The sequence below is a fragment of the Pyxicephalus adspersus genome, chromosome 9 (assembly GCF_032062135.1).
Source record: "Pyxicephalus adspersus chromosome 9, UCB_Pads_2.0, whole genome shotgun sequence".
In the NCBI taxonomy this organism is placed as follows: Eukaryota; Metazoa; Chordata; class Amphibia; order Anura; family Pyxicephalidae; genus Pyxicephalus; species Pyxicephalus adspersus.
The window spans coordinates 28,609,006-28,634,570 of record NC_092866.1 but is presented as its reverse complement, the minus strand read 5'-3'; the positions used below and the strand labels follow the sequence as shown (position 1 = coordinate 28,634,570).

The 25,565-nt window shown below is 36.7% G+C and overlaps 1 protein-coding gene across 1 annotated transcript; it reads right to left on the bottom strand.

Annotated features, from left to right (window-relative positions):
- Window positions 1-2,587: 2,587 nt before the first annotated feature.
- Window positions 2,588-25,283, bottom strand: LOC140338713 (C-signal-like). The gene is made up of 7 exons (XM_072423019.1): window positions 25,010-25,283; window positions 10,764-11,054; window positions 7,903-7,954; window positions 6,984-7,171; window positions 4,255-4,416; window positions 3,273-3,383; window positions 2,588-2,927 (listed from the first exon to the last, which is right to left on the bottom strand). The coding sequence occupies exons 2-7, from the start codon at window positions 10,899-10,901 to the stop codon at window positions 2,814-2,816; spliced, it is 765 nt and encodes a 254-aa protein (XP_072279120.1). The 5' UTR covers window positions 10,902-11,054; window positions 25,010-25,283; the 3' UTR covers window positions 2,588-2,813.
- Between the last annotated feature and the right edge of the window lie 282 nt (window positions 25,284-25,565).

Here is a 25,565-nt window from a genome sequence, read left to right as displayed (position 1 = left end):
TTTCCGACATTGTCATCAGGGGGCGGAAATCGCTTGACGCGGCTGCCGGATCGGGTGCTTCCATGCACCTGACTGGAGTATAAGCCGAGGGTGACTTTTTAAGCACAGTTTGGGTGCTGAAAATGTCGGCCTATACTCAGGTATATACAGTAGATACATTAATTCCAAATTTGGCAAATAATTGATCCTTTATTTCCCTGATGCTTATTCCGCTATCTTTGGAAATTAACTTGCGTAACTTCTCCTTATGGGCTTCATTCAACTTTGAATTTCTCATACCCCCTCTTGATAATTTTTCCACTCTACCAGAAGATTCATAGGTCTTAAAAATTTTTGTTATGATTGTACGATTACAACCCAAAACCATTGCTATCTGGGAGGACTCACTTCCATTCAGGTAGCTGTCCACCACTCTTTGACGTTCTGCATTAATTAATTCCCTCGCCATAAGGGTAAGTGCAATACTAAACATAAAGCTAATAACTTAAAACTTAGTATTAATCCCTGAAATAAAGATATTTATTTTAAAGTATATAAAGTAAAAAACATAATAATTGACAAATCATCAATGTATTTTCATATATTTTTATTAATGTTTCTTGAGAAAAGCTTTTATGGTAAAAAATATTGTGTTATATTTAATTATTTAATAAATGTATTGATTTATGAATAATTAGGGGGTCTAATTTTTTTTTTGTGAAGTTTGAATGCAAAAGTGTGAAGATAAAATGAGAAGCCCTTTAAATACAGAGGAGTTGGAAAGTAGAAGTTGAGGGTACCAGAAACTGAGGAGTTGGAGTCGAAGGATTTATCTACCAACTCCACAGCCCTGCTTCTGACCCAGAGTCTCTTGCCATTCTAACCCCAGCTGCCTTATTGACAAAAAATGGGAGAAATTCCTACTCTACCTGGAGCTTTCAAGGAGCACAATCTTTACAAATTTTGAAGGAAGCAAAGTCCAGCATTTTGCCAGTCGTTTCTGGGAAAGGTGGAGAAAGGAATATCTGAGTTTGTTGCAAAGTCATAGGTAATAGAAAAAACAAAGAACAAATTTACCCAGAGGGCTGTTATTTTTTTTGTTATTGAGTTATGTTATTTGTTATGTTGATTTAGTGCTGTTGAAGGATCAACAAGCCTACTGTCTGGATTGGCCTAATGAACTTATTACAAAGGCAATTCCCAGCGAAGGTGAAAAGGTATAAAGTAGAAGTGAGACCTTTTTCCGACCTGTTACAGAAGTTGTATTGCTTTTACCTTCGGGAGACTTATCCAATTTTTCTACCACTATTGATGAAACCTAACTTCTACAGGAGCTGCTCCAGCTGCCAACTGTTGAATGTTGACTACTTGTCATGGACTGGTTTTAAACTTGATATATTTTGCTTTTTGTTCTATGTTTTTCTTTCTTTGGTTCAAGGTCCAGGACAATTTAACATTTGTATTTTGGACATATTCATGCAGGTTATGTCATTTGCAATGTACTGTTGAAATAGTGTAGTGGTATCTACCGATACACTTCTGGAAATACTTAAAAGATTGTATTGTATCTAATGTACTGCACTTCTTGAAAACAAAATTGTTTTGGATCCGTCCTCTGTGTCTTTGGAAGAGTTAACTGGCTTGTTAATAATATCAACTCAGCGGGTGGGCATGTCATCTGCTAACTGGGTCTAGGTGGTATGTCAATGCATAAAGCTGTTTTGTGAAATACCACAGCCATAAAGATGAAAATTTATGAATCATGCTAAAATCTTCCCTATCCCACACTTTAGAATATGAGCCTTTTAATCAAAAATATCGCTATTTGTCTGGAGCAACTCGAAACCTTGAATTGCTAAATCTACTATGCATCAACTTAAAATATAAGGTGGTCTTGGCCTTCCTAATTTTTTTATAAATATTATTAAGCAGTACACTTAGCACAGTTTGTCTAAACCTCCACTCTTTGTAAGCCTGCAACTTTTCAACTTTTTAGATTACTAATCTATTCTGGCTCCTTCCACATTGGTGTAATAAATTGACCAACCCCATTACATTACATTCTCTGTAACTTTAGGAATACCTGTAATTTTCCAGCCACCTTTACTTAAAGGAAAGTCAATGGCTGGAGGATGCTGGAAAGTGGGAACCAGGTAGGACTTTTAATCTCCCTGGAAATTCCACCCCAAGTGTGGCTCGGGGTTACCGCTTTTATTGTGGAAAATCCACCAGCCTGAAGCCCCTTTCTTTTCTCCTTCTAACCTGTTTCTCATACATAAAGAGGAGCAGCTCACATATTCCAATCATCTTTTAAGGAAAATGGAAAGGAATCTGCCACTATACTCCTGAATTTCGTATGATGGTTCTCGTAATATGGTTTAAATATCGTTCAAGTTCTTTCAATCATGGTTCTCCTCATCACATGGCTGGGCATTTACTTAGGGTAGTCTAAATTTAAATGTTTAGGGAGTCCATTCTGTAGGGTCGTCCAGGGGCTCAGATTCACAAAAATTTGTTTCAGACAGGACATGGACATGGCACTATTCTCTGCAGCATTGAGGAGCTGCCCATTGCTAGAAAAAATAGCAAATAGTCTGCTGCAAAAAAATTGTATATATAAACTTTTTTTATTTTTTAGAATTATGTTGGGGGGAAAAAGGTACAGTTTTAATAGTTTTTAGATGTAAACCCAGAACTCTCCTGTTTTTATGAAAGTATATAACACCTCACACATTGCCCAACAATAATAAAATGAAGCAATTACACACAGTACGGATAGAAAAGTTAATATAGTACTGGTTAGTGACAGGCAAACAATTTGGAACTTCCTTTTTTCACCATGGAATAATATTTCCTTCCCAGTCTACAAGTATTCCAGCATGGTTCTCTGAAAGATTGCCCAAAACCTTGATTATTCCTTTTACACTTTGATCAACTGTGAGAGGTGCCTGAAAAACATAATGACAAAATATACCATTGTGATATGCTTTATTATTTAGTAGCAATATTTGAGCTTTCTTCAACAATATATATATATATATATATATATATATATATATATAGTATTGTATTCTGTTGTATAGATTTTCCAAAAGTATGTAATGTGTGTATGTATGTAATGTAAGTATGTAATGCTCCTACCCAAATCACTATACAGTTGTTAAATCTAAATGAGATAGTATACTAAGTCTGTAACATTAATGGCCATATTCAGACTGGGAGCAAAGCTTTTATTTTACAGATCCTTGGTAAACTTGCTTTACAGATGTTGAGCAAATATGAAACATACGTACATGTGGGCCTCCAAGATCTGTTTGAACCCATCCTGGGTGAAGAGCAGTGCAGAGTATCCCATCTTTTTGAAATTCCAGTGACTGACAGCGAGTCAGCATATTAAGAGCAGCCTGTAGACAAAAATATTATATCAATATTAAACATATTAAGCCATGGAAGTTATCCAGCTTTACCAACTATAAAGACCCCTCTGGAAGGCTGTGCAAAGCAATGGCAGATGAAAAGATAAGTACCCATTCTCATCATGATATCTATCTTCAAGACAACTCTCTCCACATAGTCAGTGGAACTTCCGTAGTAAAAATGCACTCTAAACAAACAAATCTAAATCAATCATGGAAATTATTGTTCGTGAAAAAAAAAAAAAAAAAAAAAACAGTTTTTTTTTAAATAAGCACTCTTTATGATATGTGTGCTGAAGATTGTATGGGAGTTCATCTATACATATTCCAAGAATTGTACTGCTTGTGGATGAGATCTTGTTTTAGTTATAGCCGTCATATGAATAGTTCCAACTGCTGACAAATATTGTTTTACTTGAAGGAATATTACAGTATGAAACATTAATTAAATGCCTATCTTTTTCAATTATCCATAAGCTAGGCAGGCAGCCAGAGCATGTCCTTTTTTTCTAACCCAAACTTGCAGTACTGGCTTTTCATTTTTACTCTTACAAAAAAAGCAAGCATACGACCATTACATCTGATGCGTTTCGCCTCTGTTTGTCTGACCTTCTATATTGAAATCTGAGTGAATGCTACTTTAACTATGTACTTTTCCTAAGCCGGGGACTTGGAAAGGACTAAACTCACTGCATCTGCATGACAGTAGGGAATTAGAATTTTCAGAATGTTCAGCTTTGACACAATAAATAATAATTTACTTTAGGTTTCTCTTAAAACATTTAGGTCTAGGATAAGGATATAAATAATATATTTCACTTCTTTTCAGTTTTGTACTTTCACTAGGTAGAAAACATACCTTACTGCAGCGATAGGAGAGGACTGGGAATGAAAAAAAGGTTTCAGGTGTTTTTTCAATAGATCCCAACAGTGTGGACACATTTATCAAAGCAGATTTGCCACACCCAAGAGGCTTATCTGGATTTTCTTTTGCTGCCTTTTTCAAAAATGGCAAAAAGGCCTGAAATCAAAAGACACAGGTAAAATAAATAATAAAAAAATAAAAAAAATAAATAAAAAAGCCCTTCATACAAATGAGTGCTTAGCACAATCAGTCTTCAGAATAGAAGGTATTTACATGTCTAATTTCATCACACAAAAAAATAAGAGGCCAGTTTTCTGATTGATGTGACACCTAAACATCAAAACCTTTTTTGATAGATGTGCAGTGAAAATGTCAGGTGTTTATTGTAGTCTGTAACCTCCCCTATTCTCACATTTTGATCTGGAGAGTGTTATTAGAAGACAATGAGTGCAAATCTAAAATATTACCCCAGAAACAGTATTACAGGGGTCGGTTCCTTCCTCCCCCAATATGGACATTTGTTCCAGAGCCCACTATTACTTTGGAGGAGATTTTCTTTCATGTTTTCTCCTTTAAAAGGAGCAGAGGGAAATCTCCCAAAAAAAGAAATATACAGTAATGAAAAAAAATTCCATCAAAAAATAGAATTTGGACTTCCACTTAAACAATTTACAGATGTATTGGAAATAATATCATATAATTACCAGTTATAATACAGATGTATTTCTATTGGAAAAGATTTCATATAATTGCCACCTATATTTTCTATCATCATACTGCATGGAATAACTGTGCTAGAATTCCATTATTGGTTTCTGTTAAATAGGACAGTCCTGTTAAATTACACAAACAATGATACACCCTTGTCAACACAAGTATTTAGTTGTGCATTTTATAGTAAAATCAGTCTGATTTTCATATTTTAGCATGTCCCTCCCCTCTATAAGTCCATCAAGTTCAACCACGAGGGAAATAAACATATGTCAGATAAAAACCCAATAGACATTGTTGATTTTCCTTTAAGCTTTTACCGACACCATACATATGTCCAAAAACAAAAGAAATGTGGATTAGTGACATTAGTATTTACTTTAACAAGTCACCATGTGACTGGTTGCATTGGGACATATGTAGGACATCGGCAAATTTATAGAGAACCTGTAAAAAAAGGACCAAGAAAGTGAACAAAATAAAATACAGTACATACGTTTGTATACCACGGTGACCTATATTCTAGGCACCCTGGAAAATGATTACTATCATTTGATTAGCCTGCCTAGGGGTTACAACAACTGTGATGCTTTTATTGCTGTCTGTGTAATGATTTCTCTTTGGTAGCCACATGTGAATCAAATTTGCACAACCAGGACACCGAAAACAATAAAAACCTGACATTCTAACTGCATTCCACTATACGTAAAAAAAAAAATAGTATGAGTTGGAGTTCAGAGTAGTAGATCTGAATATACATGTGGTGTGTCATATTTACTCTAGCCTCTTTTCTTCCTATTGTTAACACACATTAACACATTCATTTTAAGCAAGAAAACTCCCTCATAATATATATTTTTTGAAAGCAAAGAAACTGCCTAATACCATTTCAGATATTTATGTTGCAGTGTACTGACCTACTGTTATCTCGTACTGCGATATAGAATCAGTTAATATTTGTATTCCCTGTTTCAGCTAGTGTACACTCAGAATTTTTTTTTTTTTTAACTATAGGAGACACAAAAATAAAAATACATTTAAAGTAAAGTAGGGAGTCACTGCTTCTCACAGAGAGTCTGATTTATTTAACTTTCTATGGTTGGAGAAGGTAGACTTTCATGGGAAAACCTGGGTTATCCAGCAAACTTGGAATGGATTTCATAAAAATAATTTGCTATCAATTGACAAATATTTTGAATCCTAGGCCAAATCCATCCCAGGATTGTGGATAACCCAGGTTCTCCTATAAAAGTCTATCTTCTTTAGTCTTTGAGAGCTTTAATAAATCAGTCCCAGTGTTTCTATTTCTGTGTCTGCTTGTCCCATTAACACCAGTACAACCTATTTTTTGTATTTACAGGAAGAAAGGGAAGTTATCCAAAATGCACTTTTGCACAGAAAAAATTTAAAGATTTGATAAAATGTTAGCTTTCTACTCTACCATAAACTTGCCTGGAGTTGTCCTTAAAGTCAGGATCGGTCTAAAAATATTTGCATTCAATCAGGGAAAAAGAGAAAAAACTATGTGTTACAAAATATTATACATAAATGTTGGTTAATATGGATTGTTGAGTGAGAGTGGCAAAGAAAACAAGTCGGCTGGCACTTTAAAGTAGAAGTTTTCACTATGAAATGTACTTCCAATTAGCATGATGCAGTAGGAAGTGGCATGCATTGGAAAGTCTTTTAGCTCCACAATATTTTAGAAAACACCTTTGTAAAAGGTCTCTTTTTTTTACATAACTGTAGCAAAAAAAAGATGCAATTATCATGTAGGTAATGACCCCATGAGACCAGTGCATGGAGCCAATGCACAAAAGTCAAGCTTATATAAGTGAGTCAGTCTTACTAATGAAAGAAGATGTATTCATTTATCTTGACTTTTTAAGACCTAGGCTCCTGCTTTGCAAAAAAAAAAAAAAAAACTGTACTCACATATTTTTATTAAAAGTGTTCACTATCTAGGCTTTATGTTTTTTTTAATACCTCTAGTTCATACAGAATTATTTTACCTTTGTAATCAATAATGGTCCCACCACATTTGTGTTGTAAACATTCAAGAAATCCTCCGAATCTGCAGACTCTGGACGGCTATCTGACATTATCCCAGCATTATTAATCAGCACGTTAAGTCCAGCTCCATGAAGATGTTTCTCCACCTCCTTTTTTGCCTCTTGGATGCTGTTGGAGTTTGTGGCCTCTACATAAAAAAAAATTTGTAAAATTCCAAACATGACAATTAGTCCAAACACTCTAAGTAACAAAGTATAGTCCAACAAAGACAATAAAAAAAAAACCTCAGTTTTGAGAAAATTAAAATGGCTACTTTCATCTATTACAGTACCATCAGCAAAACAACACTGCAATGTGCTACACAAAACCAAATACCTTCATCCTCTTCCAGTCAATCCTATTTTGAATGAACCCATTTAGGGGGAAAAAAGAAAGCACAATTATTATGCCTATTCATGCATCGTGCACTCCCTTGTCGTTGGAAAGGATCGTGAAAGATCCTTTCCAACGACAAAAATTGCAAGTGTGTACGCAGCTTTAGCCATTCACTACCTCATACTCCCCATCAGATAAGGTCTAAGGAGTGTGATAACATAGTACATTAGTATACAGCACGTTTAAAGATGTTGTTTCAGAGCGAACAGATTTGTTTTGCAAGTATTTTGTATTCAACTGCTGACCATAGAAAAAAGGGAGATAAGCAGTTCTATATTTTATAATATTTCTTGTAACTGTAGTTAGGAGAAAATGTGCGATGAATACCAGCAAAAGGTACAACTGAAGTTTTTCTTTCAAACACCCAAACATAAATGGACTAGAACTGAAAACATGCCCTAGCTGCTAAGATAAATTAGGCAAAAATGAAATTGTGTATTGCAGTTAAATTAATTTCAATCAGTTTGTAACTAGAAAACTTACCCAATTTTATCACCACAACACTTGGGTTTTGAGCAGCAAGCTCATTAAGTTTCTGTAAAGATATTAAAAAAAAACATTTTATTTTGAAATAGATATTGCATTTACCAACAAAATTACATGTATTTAATAACAAGAGACAGGTAACATATTCTGGCTAAAATAATTTAGGACCTTAATAGGCACAGTTTAAAAATTTTAATATCATACATTCTGTTAGTACTGGGTAATAAAAATATTCCTTACTTTTTTTTTTTTTTTTAAATACCCAGGTTTAGCTGACTTGCATTAGATTAGTTGCAAACCTAAGCACCTGTATAAAAAACAGGTGCACTGCCCTAAGGGTGAAATGGTGACTTTTCTAAGCAGTGACAGACCACCTGCAGGTAGAAGATAATTGTGTTTAGGTAATACCTGTTGGGAGTTCAATTACTTATTTATTGGAAAATAGTTGCTTTAATTGCTTAAAAATAACCCATATATTCTTCACACCCTAAAAATGCATAGACATGCCACTAGTATACCGGGAAACATTTCATTTCTAACCAAAATGTCTTACATGTGAATAACTACAGGAAGCAGAATTTTGTACACACCGCACTGTGGCACTAAATAGAGTATGTGATTCATTCTGCCTTAAAATGCTTAATAATAAAAGCACAGTAAAATAAAGCATCATGCTATGTGGCTCTTACATATGAAAATTGTATATTCAAATTTAAAAATTCATTTTTTTCCTATGAAAAGTGTACTACATGTAACAATACTGGATTATACAAATGCAGCACACCATAGCACTATTAAAAAACCCTGTTTAGTACTACAGTGGACAACTTTTGGAACTTTATATGCTTCTTTCTACTAAAGCTCTGTGCAGTCTCATTCCAATTGCATTATATCACATCCTGTGTCTGGCAACAGAAATACTAAGTCCAGGCAATGCATGTTTACTTAGGATACTTAGTTTTCTATATAATGAAAGTGTTCTGTCCAACAGCAATATTAATGAATAAACAGAGCAGATAGACTGGATCAGTTGATGATTAAATAAACTGCATCTGAATGATAGTATGTGGCTGCCAGCATTTTTTTTTAAAGACTGAGCATAATTTATCTGCTTTCAGATGTATTGGGGGATTGGATATAGCTTCCCTGTGGCTATTATCATCTGTGCCCCTTTAGGGACAATTTAGTTTTACTATTTGTCCTGTGACCACACACAGCAAGAGATCTCTTCAAGGGTTAATAAGATAAGAATAAAAATCTGAGTCTCTTTTCCATGTTTACTTTGCTTTGTAAAAATGTTGTATTTGTCTGTGCTAAAGAAATTCTGCTTAATGCGTGACATGAGTATCCCGGGAGGCTCTTCGCTCCCATTCCATTCATACTTGATCGCCTAGGCAATCCAGAGTTAAGGGAGCGGTGCTGCAAATTTTTTTTTTTTTAAAGAATGTTACACTTAAAAAAAACACACAAACATAATTTTTTACTTTAAATAAAAGGGTGTTGTCTACCTTTTTATGTAAAGTGAAAATTCTGAGTTTAGGTAAGCTTTAAATGTATAACACTCAGTAAAAGCCAGTGTTACAGATTTGGTTACTGAGCATTAGACTCTTTTCAAGTTTGAAATCAGCTACAGAATTGTCATAATTGCAAATGACTTCCAATGTTAGGCAAGCTGATGGTGATCATGGCATAGCACCTATGTAAAGAACAAGCACAGTGGTGTACGGGTGGCTTTTTTCAAACTTGTTTGAAGAACATTCAGCTGCAGTTACAATATAATATTGTTTAAGTAATATTGTTACTAATATTGATAATACTGTATAAGTAATTAACATGTAATTCAAGAACTTATAAATACATTTTTTTAAAAATAATTTAATAATTCATACCTTTAAAAGATCTTAAAGACACTAAAAAACAAACACAGAGCACTAGTAAACTCTTGCTTTTTCACCAAAATGTCTCAACATGTGGGTGTATGACTGCAGGAAATGTGTAGACATGCCATGTGGCTCTGTATTACCAACTTGACACTACTTTTTTGTACTTCTATATAAAAGTTGTATTCACTTTTTTCCTAAAAAAAATAGCAATAGCTATTACAATACTGGGTTACATATGCAGCACAGCACATTGTATACTCAGTAATAAAAAATTAAAACCCTTGTTCAGTTCAATAGTGGACAACTTTTGGCAATTTATATGCTTCTTTCTACTAAAGCTGAGTGCAGATTGAACTAAAGTCGATTAGTATATGGTACAAGGTCAGCTACAGAATTGTCATCATCACTAATTTCTCTCCTGTTATCTAAATGATCTGATAGTGATCATGGCACACTAGTGATTTGTAGCTGCATAGATCAGCAATGTAACCAATTGAAGAAGAAACTTCTGAAGGAATATCTATAGTTAAAAAAGGTAAACCTGGAAATCTGGTAATTATGTTTGAAAAAAATGCTTAACTAGCATGCATTAAGACATGGTCTGAGAGGAACTAAATAGGACTTTATAGAAAGACAAAAGTAATGTCTAGTAAGCTATAAAAAAAAAAATGTAATATTAGGTGCTATAGATAAAGGCAAGTTTACTTTCAAAGAGATAATGGACATTTTTCATTTATTTAGCAAGCTAACATATTTGAATATTACAGATTTTATCAGGAAAAAATACAAAAGTATATACTGACAACTGTACTGCACAATCTACAACAAAACATTACATACTGGAATATATTACCAAATGTAAAATATGCAACAGGTATATTATGCCTAACATTTCACCTATACCTATTACTTAAGTTGTATTACATTATACTTATTTCAACACATAGACATGTCCAAGAACAAGTAGTATTTTACCTGATTTTGAGGAGAATTGGGATTACGACAAGTTGCAAAGATTTGTTTAGGAGGGTTTGGCTGTTGTAGTAGCTGATGTACAAGTTCTAATCCAATTCCTCTGTTGCATCCTGTAATTAGGATTCTCTGCGGTGCCATGTTAATAGTTCAGTAGTCTTCAACAAAGAGAAGAATGCTAGGTCCTTGAAGAATTTATGTCTCCTGTTTAAACAGTTGGACACTCCTATCCACAGTGAGTCAGCATTTTGTTTTGTACAACAAATACAGGCAGGGGCAGTGAAAAAAATTATCCTGTCAAAGAAAAATCAATATTTATGTCACAGTGATTTGGCAAAAATAATTTTATAATTTTTATGTTACATACTATTTCCATTTAAATGTCCAACTACAGCTATTAGCAATACAGCTCCAATGGGTCTATTTATAAAATCAACTGCTTGATAGGAAATCAATTACTGCCAATAAAACACATGGCCTGGAAGGTTCACCACTAGAGAATATTTTGGTGAATATCAGATTCGTTGCTTTTTAAATAGACTCCAAGTGTAACTTTTTTCATTGTAAAATTAACACAACTGACAGATATCCTTTCAATCAATCTATTATTATTATTATTATTATTATTATTATTAATAAACAGGATTTTTATAGAGCTACACAACTCATTACTTCCACAGCTATGATCGTCATGCAGCAGACAGCAAAACTGTTTAGATTTTTAAAAACTTTTGTATTAATTCTTATTAACCAATTTAAAAGGAACACAAAAAAAATATGATAGTTGTTAGGACTAAGTTGAAAATTATATATCAGTCAACACATATTCAACTACTTATTATTGTTCCCAAAGATCTGTCATCACAATTGGAAAAAAAATCTATCGGTACCACCCACAACACTACTGAGAGCTAGGAAACAAATACAGAATTTTATTAAAAATACTGAATAGTCAAATAGAATAGGCTTAATGTATTTACTCAAGCATAAACCAAAATTTTTCCCTCAAAATGTTATTAGAAAAAGGTACGGTTTATACAGTCAAAGCGGTGTGTCCTCATGTTAAGTGTTTAACAAACCCTACCTTGCTGCTGGCAACAAGACATGAGTTTGTTACACACTTTCAATGGGGACACAATGCCATCTACTGGTGGTCAAAATTGATGCACAAAAGAATATTTAGGAACATGTAACCCATCATAAGCAATTAATAATTTAACCTATTAAATGGTAGAAAAACATTTACTGACGGATCCTGTGTGATTTAATTTTCCCCTTTTAAAGAGATGTATCAAAAACAACACACCATGGAAATATTTATTCACATTATTTTTTCTTTTATTACCTATTGACTAACATCGGCAGAAGCTGTCTGATGGTGCTATCAATGGCTAGGCCTAGATGCTGCTGTTAGAGGGAAAGGAAGTGCAGAGGTAGGAAGCAAGGTCACTGTGTTGTGTGTCCCTCATTTATTAGGAAGTGCATTTGTCTGAGGAAAGCTGCCTCCTTGTGATTCTCATATAAACGTACTCTCACCGACGACATCTGTGTAGTCCCAGCCAGGTTACACCCTTTCACTATTTGCACAAGGTAAATAGTTTGCCTAACATGGTGGCTGCAGCCCAAGGTGCCTCTGTCGATAACATTGCCAGCAAGAGCATAAAAAGATAAGGGAACTCCTACATATTGCCTTCTCTGAGCAACATACACATAAGTAGGAAAGCAAGCCATAAGATAGCAAGCTACAGAGCTGGACCTAGAGAACATTTCAAAGTGACATGTCAGTCAGGGTTAAAAGCAAGAAAAAGCTGATTTTCTAGGTATTTTTTTCCCCAAACACGCCCGCATGCAATGACTGATTGACTTCCTAAACTAGCAAAGACCTGAATTTTCCGGTTTCCTCAAACCACAAGACTGAGCTTCGGTGAGCTTAATGAATAAAGCAGGAGTTATGGCCTCTATGGCTAGCCTACAGCTTTTTGTGCCTAGTATCCAATCCTCCTTTAGGCAGCACTATAATCCATGGTTCCTAAATAAAGAATCCTGTGTGCTTTAAAGGTGAGGTTTTTCAATTATCTTTTTTTTGGTTTTAACAATTGCTGCAATACCAAATTTACCCAGAGTCGTCAAGAAATGAAGGGGGTAATAACAAGTACAAGAGGTAAAGGGATAACGAATTGGAAACAAGCTCACCAGGGGTGTCACCCCCATGTGTCAATTGGTAACTTCCATACTGTTTAGAAGTAGGACCAACAAGATCATGGAACAGTCCTGAGTAGGAAATAAGGCAATATTTGTGTAACTATAGTGCTTTAGGCATTCAGACAGAGTCTAGGCAGGACAATCTGGGAACAGTCCCTGTTCCATTAAGGAAACAAGGAAATTTCCAGGAAATTTGACAGACAGGCAAGAGGAAAGAAAGAGAAAAGTAGGGGAAGAGGGAAAACCTAAGTAGGAGAAAGGAGGAAGTTTGAGTGGCAGTCGGCATCTTGTATACATGAATTATAGCAATAGATCCACTCACAATCTAGTCAGTGCTTCAGGTAAGGGATTGGGGTGGCGGTATGCGATCCATGGTTTCCAGATTCCCATAAACCTGTCATGGGTATCAGAAAGGATACCAGTCATCTTTTTATAGACCATTATGGTGTCCAGTCTTGACTCCACCTTTCTGTATGAAACATAGGGAGTTCATCCGACAGCCATGTTTTTTATATTCTATAATAACATAATAGAACATATATATATTAAATATGTATATTATTATTAATAAATTATGTATGTTATTATTTTACATTGTATTTTTTGTACTACAACTATCACTCAGCCCATAATACTACAATAGATTTTTTCTGCAGTAGAATGTATTGAAGACAAAAACCTATTGTCTGTGAAAGCATTGGTATTTTAATTAAGGAAATTCCAATTATTTAATTACCTTATAAACATGTTTTGTCCCCTTTAGCTAAAAAAAAGTTTTATTTGAGAAATGCACCTATACCTCCTACTGCAATTTAGGTGACAATACCATATTCAGGGGCTTTGCAATAACAAAAAGTTGACTGCCAGCAATAGCCTACTTTTAAAATTCAGCTAGTGCCACCAACAATTTACAATCATTTTGGACAAAAGAACATGATTTTTTTTCTTCTGGGATATTGTCCCACAGGTTCCCCAGTCTCTCCCAGAAATTATGGTGAACATTTATCCCTAAAACACTAGGACATCATGACTTTTAATTGACTACCAAGTAAAAGGTCAAATGAGAGAGTAAAAAAGTCTCTAGATTATTTGGAACTGCCATCAGGGAAGGAAGGACTGTCTCTGTTTGGAAACTACACTATTCTATAGTGGCCATATCATCATGGATCCCATACAAGGAGTTACCACTACAGTATAAAACACACCTGTTGTTAGACCCAAGCCTTTTCTTAAATAGATAGGAAAATATCTATATTTTATAAATAAATAGTTCGCAAAAATCTAGCCTTTGTTCCAGGACCCCTAACTCCTATAACAGAAAACCTGATGTTCAATACTATTGGCAAACTGAATAATCTCTCAAGCCCCCTTTCTGCATTTGAACAGATCAGTATTGAGGAACAACCAGTACGCCATGTAATATCCTATCTGTACCAACTACTAAGGGACTCCGCAGAGGATCTCTCCCTAAAGTTTAAACAGGCTTGGGAAACTGCACTACATACGCATTTCATGGACGGTCAGTGGAGCCAGGTGTGTTTGTTGGCACACAAATGCTCTATCAGTATGAGACTTCAGGAAACTTCCCATAGGATCCTGACTCAATAGTACCCAAGCCAGTAAAAATTGCATGCTTTGTTCTCTGATCAATACAATCTACGCCAGAGGTGTCAGAAGGGGATAGGCATGATGCAACATATTTGGTGGGACTTATAACCCTCTTATACAGCCTTACTGGCAGGTTGTTCATATAAGCCATAACATTATTAGTACAGATGTCCCCTTCCTTTCCTAGGTTTGTCTTCTGCATCACATGTCTCCTAAAGCATATAAGACATCCTTGCTCATGCATTTATTAAATGCTGCCAAAAGCCAGATCCCTCTCTACTGAAAATCTCAGACAATTCTTACTATCTGGCACTGGCTTAGTAGGCAAAGTACAAGAAATTTACTCCATGGAGGAAATGAGGGCCATTTATAACTCTACTAAATTGAATTAAACATGGTCAGTGAGTAGTTTTTATTTTCAGGTACTCTGATGTTAATAAGGCTCTTTGTTCATAAGTAATACCAATTGGTGTCATTATCTAAAAGATTGCTGCTATGCTTACCATTGTTATCAGAGGTCCAGAGATTAGGATGAACTTACACCTATTTTTATTCGCTCATTTTTATAAGCTTGTTTACTTTATTGTTTGTAAATGCAATTGTAATGAGAAGGGGAGGCAGGTGGGGATAGGAGGATAGCAGAGGGAGTGGAGAGTGGATATTTTATAGTTCAGCTAATATTTTTGTATTTTTATGTTTCTTCTAAAAATAAAAAAACTTGATTACTCTAAAATGAAACCAAACTATTCTGAAGAATAGTTTAAGAAGTTTGGTCCAGTGAATTCGGAGGGTTAGTGGTGTGCAAGGGGGCTTGCAGATAAAAGTTTTAAGTTCATGCTTTATAAGGCTCATGTCACACTTACCTATTCGTCACACTTACCTATTCCTCACTAAAACACTGGCATCTCTCCCCTGTGCATGTGGGCAGTTCTGATGCTGGGCGGGCCTCTGTTTCCAGGCTTTATCGTCTTCGTCCATGGTGCTGGCCAATAAGGTAGTAGCCCCTGTACCAGCCCTGGCTATGCTCGCAGACTCCAGTCTGTGCTAGTGCATCAAGTTACTAGTGCATCAAGTTACTAGTGCATCAAGTTACTAGTGCATCAAGTTACTAGTGCCTAGCTCCCTAGTTCTGTGATCTAGTTCCTGTACACCTGCTGCCTAATCCAGTGTTTCCTGTGTCCAGCTCCTGTGTTAACCCCTTGTCGTCCAGTCTGTTGGTTCCCAGCCAACTTCCTTGTGCTGTTCCTGTTTGCCTATGGATATCCCTGCTTCTCCTGTGCCTCCTCCTGTTCCAGTGTCTTCTGTGTTCCCTGTGCCGGCAGTGGCCCCTGTGTCATTGCTGTCTGTCCCCTGGATCCCTGGCTATTGACCCCTAGCATGTAACCTGACCTCCCTTGCCTGCTGCCTGTCTCGACACTGGCTTTCTTTGACTATCCTCCTGCCTCGTGATTTGGTACCGTGCTTGCCCACCTTGGTGTGCCCAAGGACCGCAACCTGGCTGTAAGCAGCAGCGCACCGTCCTCACCATCAGAGGCTCTGGAGAAAGCCTGGTTACTGCTTAAACTCTGCGCCTTGGCCCTTCTCAGGGCTCGCACCACCCCCATACGCCCCCTAGTGGTCCTGTCTCTCTGTGAGTGACAGCTCACAGCTGAATTCAATCTTGTATAAGATCAATAAAGGGATTTTTTAGGCATCAATACATTTATTTTTAAACACTTTAAAAAGCTAGAAGATCCTAAGTCTGCTTCTTTAAGATATGTTTTGAGATCTAGAACTAAAATAATTTATGAACATCCAAATTTCCCACATACCAATAATTTTCAAAAAACGTACAAATTCAATTTCGATTTGGTCGTGGACACAGGGCAGCAAACACTCCTTCACTCTAATGTATCAAACCATACCTAATAGGAAAGCTCCAGGCAAAGTGATCAGGGTTTTTCATCAGAAAGTGTAGGGGACTTTACAGATTCAGGTAGCTCTTCTGCAATCTATTGATCATATCAATACATTTACCTCAACCACAAAGCTTCCGTTAAACCTCTATCTACATAATAAATATTTCCATAAAGACTTTCATTATTGCTTCTGCTCTACATTTCCCCTTTACTACGACACATCAAAGATTTTATTGAAAATTTTCAGGATGAAGTTACAGTAGTTGTGTTATAAACAAAAACACATATGTAAAGATATAACAAAACAAATATTCCGCACTTTTACAAAATAAAACTTCTTGTATACGGTAACAACATATACAAAAAAATTCTCTTCAGTCGGATACAATTTAAAATAACAAAATCTCAATGAAACTGGAATGACATTTATACAGTTGTTTATGAGAGTAGAAGAGAGCAGCCGTAGTCCAAAGTACAAAATTTGGCATAAAAACAAACATAAAAAAAGAATAGTATGACAACTATTCAAACAGAAACGAAACATTAATTATAGTCACATGTGCAGAAAAATGTAAATGGTGAAAGGTAATACCTCACATAGGTACCACTTAGGGGTGGGGGAGCGGGAGACGAGGACAGGAAAGGGTGGAAGATTCAAATATATTAAAGGGTTCTCACAGAAAGATTAGTATTGAGTGTAGGCTATCCACAGGTCCCAGTTTTTTAAAAATGTATCCATGCTGTTTTGCAAGGTACAGGTTAGTTTATCATTTGTCATGATCCAGTTTAGTTTATGTTTGGTAAAATCAAGCGGAATGGACGAGGCCTTCCAATAGCAAGCAATTGTGATGCGAGCTGCTAAGAAAATATATTTAACTAATCTATGTGAGGTTTAGGTACTAAATCTGGTAGTTTAGAGAACAAAGCTCTATCTGCTTTTTTCGGAATGTTGATTTGTGTAATGGTTAACAGCAAATTAAAAATACGAATCCAAAACTTTTCGGCTTTAGGACAAGTCCACCAAGCATGAAACATGGTGCCCGACCGTCCACAGCCTCTACAACACAAAGGATAATTATTAGGATTCAATTTGTTAATCTGGGTGGGTACCATATACAATCTCAACAAAACCTTGTAATTGTCTTCTATAAGGGTCGTGTTTAAAGAAATTGACGACGAAGAAGCAGCCAAAACTTGCCAATCTTGAACCTCCCACTACTCTGTCAGATCTACATCCCATTGAGACATAATAAAACAATCTTTTGTCACTGGGGAAGAGAGCTGCGTAAACAAATAAAATTCACTCATTAGTATCAGTGATGGAGCGGCACGATTTCTCAAATGCTGTACTTTAGCAAGGGGGAGATAGGTCTTTAAGTTTAGAGTGAATAAATGATCTGATTTGGCAATATTGAAACATTTCAGTGGGTGGGAGGGAAAATTTGTCCTGTAAGTGGGAGCTACTGATGATTTTTTTACCATCCAAAAAACCGCCTATACGAAAAAAACTTCTATTGTGCCACCATAACTCACGCCCCTGTTCACATCTGGGAGGAAAATCTGGATTTTGCCATAGCGGAGTCAAAGGGGTGTAATGGGAATAAAGAGCTTGATTAGATTTCTGACTATCCCACACAGAAAGTGCATATGAAAGGGAGGGGCAAAGAATTGCAGGACGTTATTTGCTCGAAATACACATCAATGCTTCAATTGGAATAGTTGGGCAGGACAAAGCCTCCAAATCAGTCCATTGAGGTCTAGATTTTAAGAGAATACATTGGCCCAGGGCTGCTATTTGGGCCGCTCTATGATATAGTACAGGTTTGGGAACCCCTAGACCACCAACCTTTAGGGAGTATAATACGTATTCGCATTTATTCTATACTGTTTACCATTCCAAATAAATTTGAGTAACTTATTTTTTATATTGTGGAGAATCACTTTGGGAATTGCAATTGGCAGGGTGCGAAATAAATATATAACAATCTGGGCAACATTTTCATTTTAATTGTTGCAATTCTACCAAACCATGACGGAGAAGAGGATTACCACCGCTGTAGGTCATGATCTAAGGTGCAGAACATTTGGGGATAGTTGGCTTTAAAAAGTGTCTGAAATAAGGAGGAAATATGGATACCCAGGTCAGTTATGGCCTTAGGGTTCCCTTTAAATTTAAACTTTTGTTTAAGCAGGGATACTAGGTTTTCCGGAAGAGAGAGGTTGAGGGCTTTTGATTTATTCCTATTTATTTTGAGTCCTGAAAACTCTGACCTCTGACAAAATTGTAGGTTCTTTGAATAGGTTGGACAAAGACGTTAAAGGGGAAGTAATATATAAAAGGGTATCATTGGCAAACAAGCCACATTTATGCTCTGTGGAGCCACATTGAATGTCCTGCTTAGGTTGTATGGCTATAGCCAAGGGTTCAATAGCTAATGCGAATAGCAAAGGAGACAGGGGGCAACCCTGTCTAGTTCCACGTTGAATATCCAACCAGGGTGAGAAAAAACCTCTAAGAGAAATTCTAGCTAATGGGTGTGGAGTAAAGGGGCGCCATCAGCAACATAAAGGCTTAACCAAAACCCATTTGTTGTAGTAAAGTCATCAAGTAGTCCTGAGATAAACTATCAAAGACCTAATGAAGATCCAACAAAGTAACATAGCTTTTTGCTTTATACCTCCATCTCAGTTCTCATGCACTGCCGAAATCAGATCAATGGTTCTCCTAGTTAAATCCGGGGCCTGGCGATTATGAAGAAACCCAACTTGGTCAGGATGTACTGTATATATTGATTCAGAAACGACCCCAATCTCAGTCATAAAATTTGTGTCATTATTTTGAGATCGCAATTAATAAACAATATGGGTCTGTAATTGGCAACTTCTGTTTGATATTTACCTGTCTTGGGAATTACACTTATTTGTGCTCCATTGTCATCAAGCAGGACCAAATTGCCTTTACACAGACAACTTAAAAAAGAGTCAAATGGGGAGCTAAAACCTCACTATACCTTTTATAATATATGTTGGAAAGTTTTAAGTTTTAAGAGATTTGATAGCTTTTTGCTATTGAAAATTCTTTATCTAGTATATTCACATAGGACTTATGCAGTTGAGGTAAAGAGATTCTAGAAAAGAAGGAGTCCAATTTAAGTCCACTAGAAAATGAAGATAATTGTTCATAGAGTTTATGATAAAATGCATAAAAAGCTTCCAGAATCAATTTCGGGTTCCAGAAGGGCTGACCATCAGATAGCTTGATTTTTGGCAGTGCATTGGAATGACCCTTAGGGTTGAGTTTGTGCGCCATGAGTGAACCTGGTTTATGTCCCCAAGTAAAAATGTCTAGCCCAATGCAAAGTTTTTTCAGCTTTAGTTATCAAACATAAATTCAGTTCAGTGCAGAGTGCTTCTAATTTGACCCTTCAAATCCTCATGGGAATTCTGTTTTTGATGTTTTTGTAACTGTAATAAAGCTTGTTGTTTTTGATCTATTAAGAGTGAGGATTGTTTTTTAAGTTTGGAGGCCAATGAGATTAGATGACCTCTAATGTGAGCTTTATGTGCATCCCAATTAGTAGCAGGAAAAGTGTCCTGAGGATCATTAAAGCGAAAATACTTGATCAGGGAATTCTGGCAGTCATGCTGTGATTGGGAGCACTTAAACGACATTCATTAAGCCTCCAAGTTGGTCTGGGATTTTTAAGTAGGAGTAGATGTCTTATCTAAAATCTGGTCTAAAGCTGCGTACACACCTGCAATTTTTCTCGTTGGAAAGGATCTTTCACGATCCTTTCCAACGAGAAAAGACTGCACGATGCATGAACGATGCTGTACATACAGCACCGTTCATGCTCTATGGAGAGGGGAGGGGGAGAGCGACGGAGCGGCACCCTGCTGCACGCTCTCCCCTTCCCTTTCATTAGGATCGGTCGTCGTCCATCGTCCATGGATCCGCCAGGACGGTCGTCGGACGATGGACAACGACCGACTGTACACACGGCAGATTTTCGCCCGATAATTGGCCGATACCGATTATCGGGCGAGAAAAATTTGCCGTGTGTACGCAGCTTAAGGCCAGATTTGAGTCATCCATTAGGATCAAAGACCCTTTAAAAAAAGGAGCCAATTTGTTTAACATAGCAGTAAAAAATGTTATTTTACCCGAGGTGGGGGCATAAAAGGTCAAAATAAAAAATAACACTCCTCCAAGTTTGCCTACCACCATAAGGTAGCGACCATCCTGATCTCTATGTTCAGAGTGTAAGGTGAAGGAGACCGATTTAGAAATTTAGAAAAACATGGAGCTACTCTGCTTTTTTTTCCTTAGCATTAGAAAGAAAAACCAAGGGATAATTTTTATGGAACTATTTGGGGTGGGATGTAACTGTAAAATGGGTTTCCTGTAAAGCCAAAATATCAACCCGCATTGCATGATAATACTGAAAAGCTTTAACTCTTTTACCGGAGAATTGAGGCCCTGGACATTATGCGTCAAGAAAATCACATTTTGGTTATCCATAGCCATGAGACCAAAACAGGGTAAGCAGATTGGACAAAACAGCACTGAGAGGATCAATAGCTTGAACCAGACTTGGGTAACCCAAAATCCAAACAACATATCAAGTAGAGAACCACACAAATAAATACATATGGGGAAAATAGAAGGGGGGAGATGCCTTGATGAGAAAATCAAAGCAAGATGACTTAACACCCCTAGCACAAAAAACAAAAACAAAAAGGGTCAGAAAATCTGACAAAAAAGGGAGCAGGGTCAGCCAAAAGGGCATAACACCACTCCAAAGGAGGCCATGTTTAACCCCTCCGGACCTCTACCCAAAAAAAAAAAACACACACAAAAAATTAAAGTTCTTGCAAAATGTAAAAACAAAAAAAAGGAAAGGCAATTTTAAAAGTAAACATAAAGGCATGTACTGTATAAAAAAAAAAAAGAAAAAGATATATGTCCACGGCTCAATGACGGATGTCGACAATTAAATTACCACTTCTCAATGAGGGAGGTCCCCTTGAACTTTGAAGTATCCACGGCCAATCAGGAATTTTCCCTTCCTGCTGAGGATGATAGAACCAATGTTTCTGAAAACCCTTATGATCAAAACAAAGATAAAACCTATGCCACATCCCTTATATTCCAGTACCAACGATTATTTTGTGCAAAAATCAAGACTTTTAAGGCATATATAAAATCAAGTATAATACTTTATTAATCAATTTAAAAACAGAATATTCATAAAATTCACATACCAGATACTGATCTCCTCCCAAAAGAAATGTGGATGCGGCTTCCCAAAGACAGAAAGGGTAAGTACAGAGGGTCAAACGTGGGTTGTACACACAGATATTGTTAGTGTACAACTCCTCTTAGAAAGGTTTATAGATGATTGCGCATGCGTGAGATCAGCAAGTTTTTTTCTATTTGACAAAGGGGTTCTTTTTGTCAAAAGAGCACCCAAGAGCCTCCCAGGATGCGTGACGTAGGTATACGGAGTAGATCGCATAGCTTTCATTAGGTCATCCTTTCATCTGAAAGTAATTTAATTTCACAATACCGTCTCTCGGCGCCCCATCTGCCCTTGGGGCCACAGTAGCCTTGTGTAAACGATCAAACTCAAAATGTAAATCGGCCACTGAGGGAAGCATAGATTTGAGAAAAGCTTTCACAATGATATCCAAATTTTGAATACTTTCTGGGAGGTACAGAAAGTGATACAGAAGTTACCCCTTCTAGAGCGATTTTCCAGATCTTCCAGCTTATTTTAGGCAATCTCCAAACGCTCCACTAGAGAAGATTTAGCGGAAGAGTTATCTATGATATCTATGGATATCTATTTTCTGCTCAATAATTTTGTTTCGCCGACCCAAACCATGAAATTTTTGTTTCAAGTCGGCTGTCATTTTTAATCTAGTTTTTCCAACTCTTTTTCCAATTACGCTGCAAAGCATGCAATCAAAGTAGCATCACCAGAATAAACATTAGTACTGGGGTTCTCTGCAGGGATGCTTTGAGGACTAGATGGATTGGGGTCTGCTGAATGAGGAAGGCTAAGGACCCTCAGCAGGGAATCTGTGTCCTGTGATGAAAATAGAGACCCTGCTATGTGAGCCTCTGGGTCAGGAGAACACATTGCTGGGGGTCTTAGAACAGGAGAGGAAGAAATTCTCTCACCTCCATCTCCATGATCTTCAAAATGCCTCTGATATATTAATGGATTAATGGATTCTTGTGTTGCAGAGCATGCTGTGGAGGAACGTGCTGCAGAAGGAGTTGGGACAGCCATGGTGGAAACAAGACAGGATAGTCTATCAGATGCCAGCATTAAAAATATGCAGAAAAATATTTACAAGCAGAAATGCAGATATATCTGGTTGAAACTTTAAAGCACATCTAAATGCAAAACTAAAAATGTAATATATTGTAGCCTACTAGTCTTTAGATAAAGTGATTGCGTTCCTTTTCTTTTGTTAAGCCTTTTCACCATCATTTTTACCTGAAAGAGCTTTGTAACTCATCAAAGCTACTGTATTTATAAAAATATACTTTTATCAGGTCCCTACCTACCAAACCCTCAAGTTAGGTATTGGTGACTTAACCAGGGAATTGATGAAGTATTGGCCTCATTGGAACAAATTAGGCCAATACTTCATGACATATGATCTCACAGAAAATGTTTTTAAGGGAGTGTGCTAAGACAATAATAATTGTGTGTGCCTATCCTAATATTACCTGAAATCATGCAAAGTGGTCTAATTTAAAGTTTACTTATCTTTGAATGTTGGGGCTGATAATATACAGGCAGTCCCTGGGTTACGAACTACTGGGTCTGGTATTAGAAAGTAGATAGTCAGGATCTGATTCTGCTGCTTGAATCAGTTTCTTTTGTAGGCATACAAAGCCCTGTAGCATGTCAAGACTTAGGTAACTGTTCAGTAAACTTTGATAAACCTCTTTGTAATAGGATCTCGCTTTTCTAACTTTGCCATTACTGCTAATAACACAAAAGGTATCAGCTAACCCTTTCATAGAAAATATTTTCAATTTGGGAGTTTCTAGGTCCGGGTTTTCCTCCTTAAATGCTATCATCTACTGCTCTAGTTCCATGATCTCATTGGTTAGTTCTTTGCCATGGGAGTTGAGTAACTCTATGACATCATTTACACTGATTTCCAACTGCAGTTATTTACCAATAGAAACCACAGCATGCCTGGTATGAGTTATCATCATCTGTAAACCCCAGATATTCTTGTGTAAATTATGGGGCACAGTTTTTTCCAAGCCCCTCTCATGTCTGTCTTGTTCATTTCATCCCAAGCATCACCAATATTTTTGATAGCATCATAAATGTTATGATTCTTCCAGAAACCCCTTCAGGTCATCTCATCATTTAAGGTAGCTCTAACAGCTCAGGAGAACGTCCTCCGTAAATATTAGGCCTTAAAGGAGGTTATGACTCCCTGACCCGTTAGCTGTTGGCAAGTAGTGATGTGGTGTTGGGGGGTAGAAACACCACTTTTACATTGGAATGAATGTCATCTAAAGTGTTTGGGGATGTACAGAGGCAATGTCAAAGAGGAGAATTTTAAAAGGAATGTTTTTGTTCAAGCAATGATTTTCAAAAGCAGGAACAAAAAGGTTCAAAAAACGTTTTTGAGTGACAGCAACTGTAACCCACGCCTTCTGCCCTCTGAATATCAGGAAGAGATGCCTTAGTGATACCACAGTGCTTTCGGATTTAGGGAGTGAAGCACTAGCAAATGCTTATTAATATTTCTTCTTTCCTTTACATGATGTTTTTTATTTTCTTTACTGGACCACCTGCACTTGCACCAAATTTGTGTTTCAGATACATTGTTGCAGGGTAAAATATGAACTGTACTTACAGGGTATGTAGGAAACAAGAGCCACCTTTCTGTAATGAACATTAGAGCACAGTTCCAGACCCAGGAGAAGTGGCGGGCATCCCTGGATGACATGCCTGGTTATAACAGCACCAAAATTTCTGTAATGTACATTTTTACATTATTGTACAATGTTTGTAAATACAAGTTGTATGTAAGTAATTAAAATGCAAAGAAAACTCCAAAAGCCATTTCAGCTGAAGTACAGGCTTTCTGCAAACAAGTGGTGTAGCTGTTTCAAGATGTACAGGAAGGAGGTAAAAATGGGCTGCAGTATGACGAACAACATCTAGACAAGCCTCAAAATTTCTTAAATAAAGTCCTTTTCTGTGATTGTGATTTCTGTGATGTGAGTCACAACTATAAACATGTTGTCCCTACTGTAAAGCATGAAGGGTGAATCTCTAAAGGTATGGGGTGTGGGAGCTACACTGACACAGGTAACTTAGTGAAAAATAATGACATGATGAATACAGCATGTTGCCAGAAAATACTAGAGGACAATTTACATTCATCAATCCAGAAGCTGTGCTTTTTCCTGGCACACTTACTATGTAGTTATTTTACATAATTTTAGATAGAATTAGACAGATACAATTCAACACAAACTGTTGCAAGAGTTACCTGCAGATCCTATGATGTAATTTTGGGGTTCTTGGAGATGTGTTTTAGCTTCAGTCAGTCTGAAAGTGGTAAGATGGCCAGTCTTCGGATTTTTATGCCTTTTGTAGAATATTTTTCTTACAGTGGAATAATAGACAGTGGAATACCAAATCAAGATTTTAACGCCGCTTTCTAGATATATGGATATCCACAACCTTATGACTGCCTCATAAAACTTATTCTTGCCATGATGCAACCACACATATCAAAAGCAAAAAATAATATCAGACCAGTGTTCTCCTCAGCCTGTTTTTGCTATAAGCAGTGACTGCCTTGTTGGCTTTCATTTGACAAGCATTCAGGTCTGGCTTTGTGTGGATAGTCAGTGAGTCTGTGCAGCCTGCCAGCTCTTGGAGAATCGTTTTTTTGTGAGCAGAACTGCCAAGCTGGCAACTCTCACGAAAGGTTTGCTAAAGTTCAGATCATTAACTATCTGTTACCCACAGGAGAGCCATGTTGTATTGTATAGCAGTTTTAGCAATCACTTTTACTGCTTCAAACTTTTGGCAAAAATGTT

Excerpts from the sequence above, each read along its gene's own strand:
- LOC140338713 (XM_072423019.1), bottom strand. The coding sequence starts at position 10,901 with ATGGCACCGCAGAGAATCCTAATTACAGGATGCAACAGAGGAATTGGA. Across the intron at positions 7,172-7,902 it reads TGTTGTGGTGATAAAATTGG|AGGCCACAAACTCCAACAGC; the intron begins GTAAGTTTTCTA and ends TTTTTTATGTAG. Across the intron at positions 4,417-6,983 it reads GACCATTATTGATTACAAAG|GCCTTTTTGCCATTTTTGAA; the intron begins GTAAAATAATTC and ends TTTTGATTTCAG.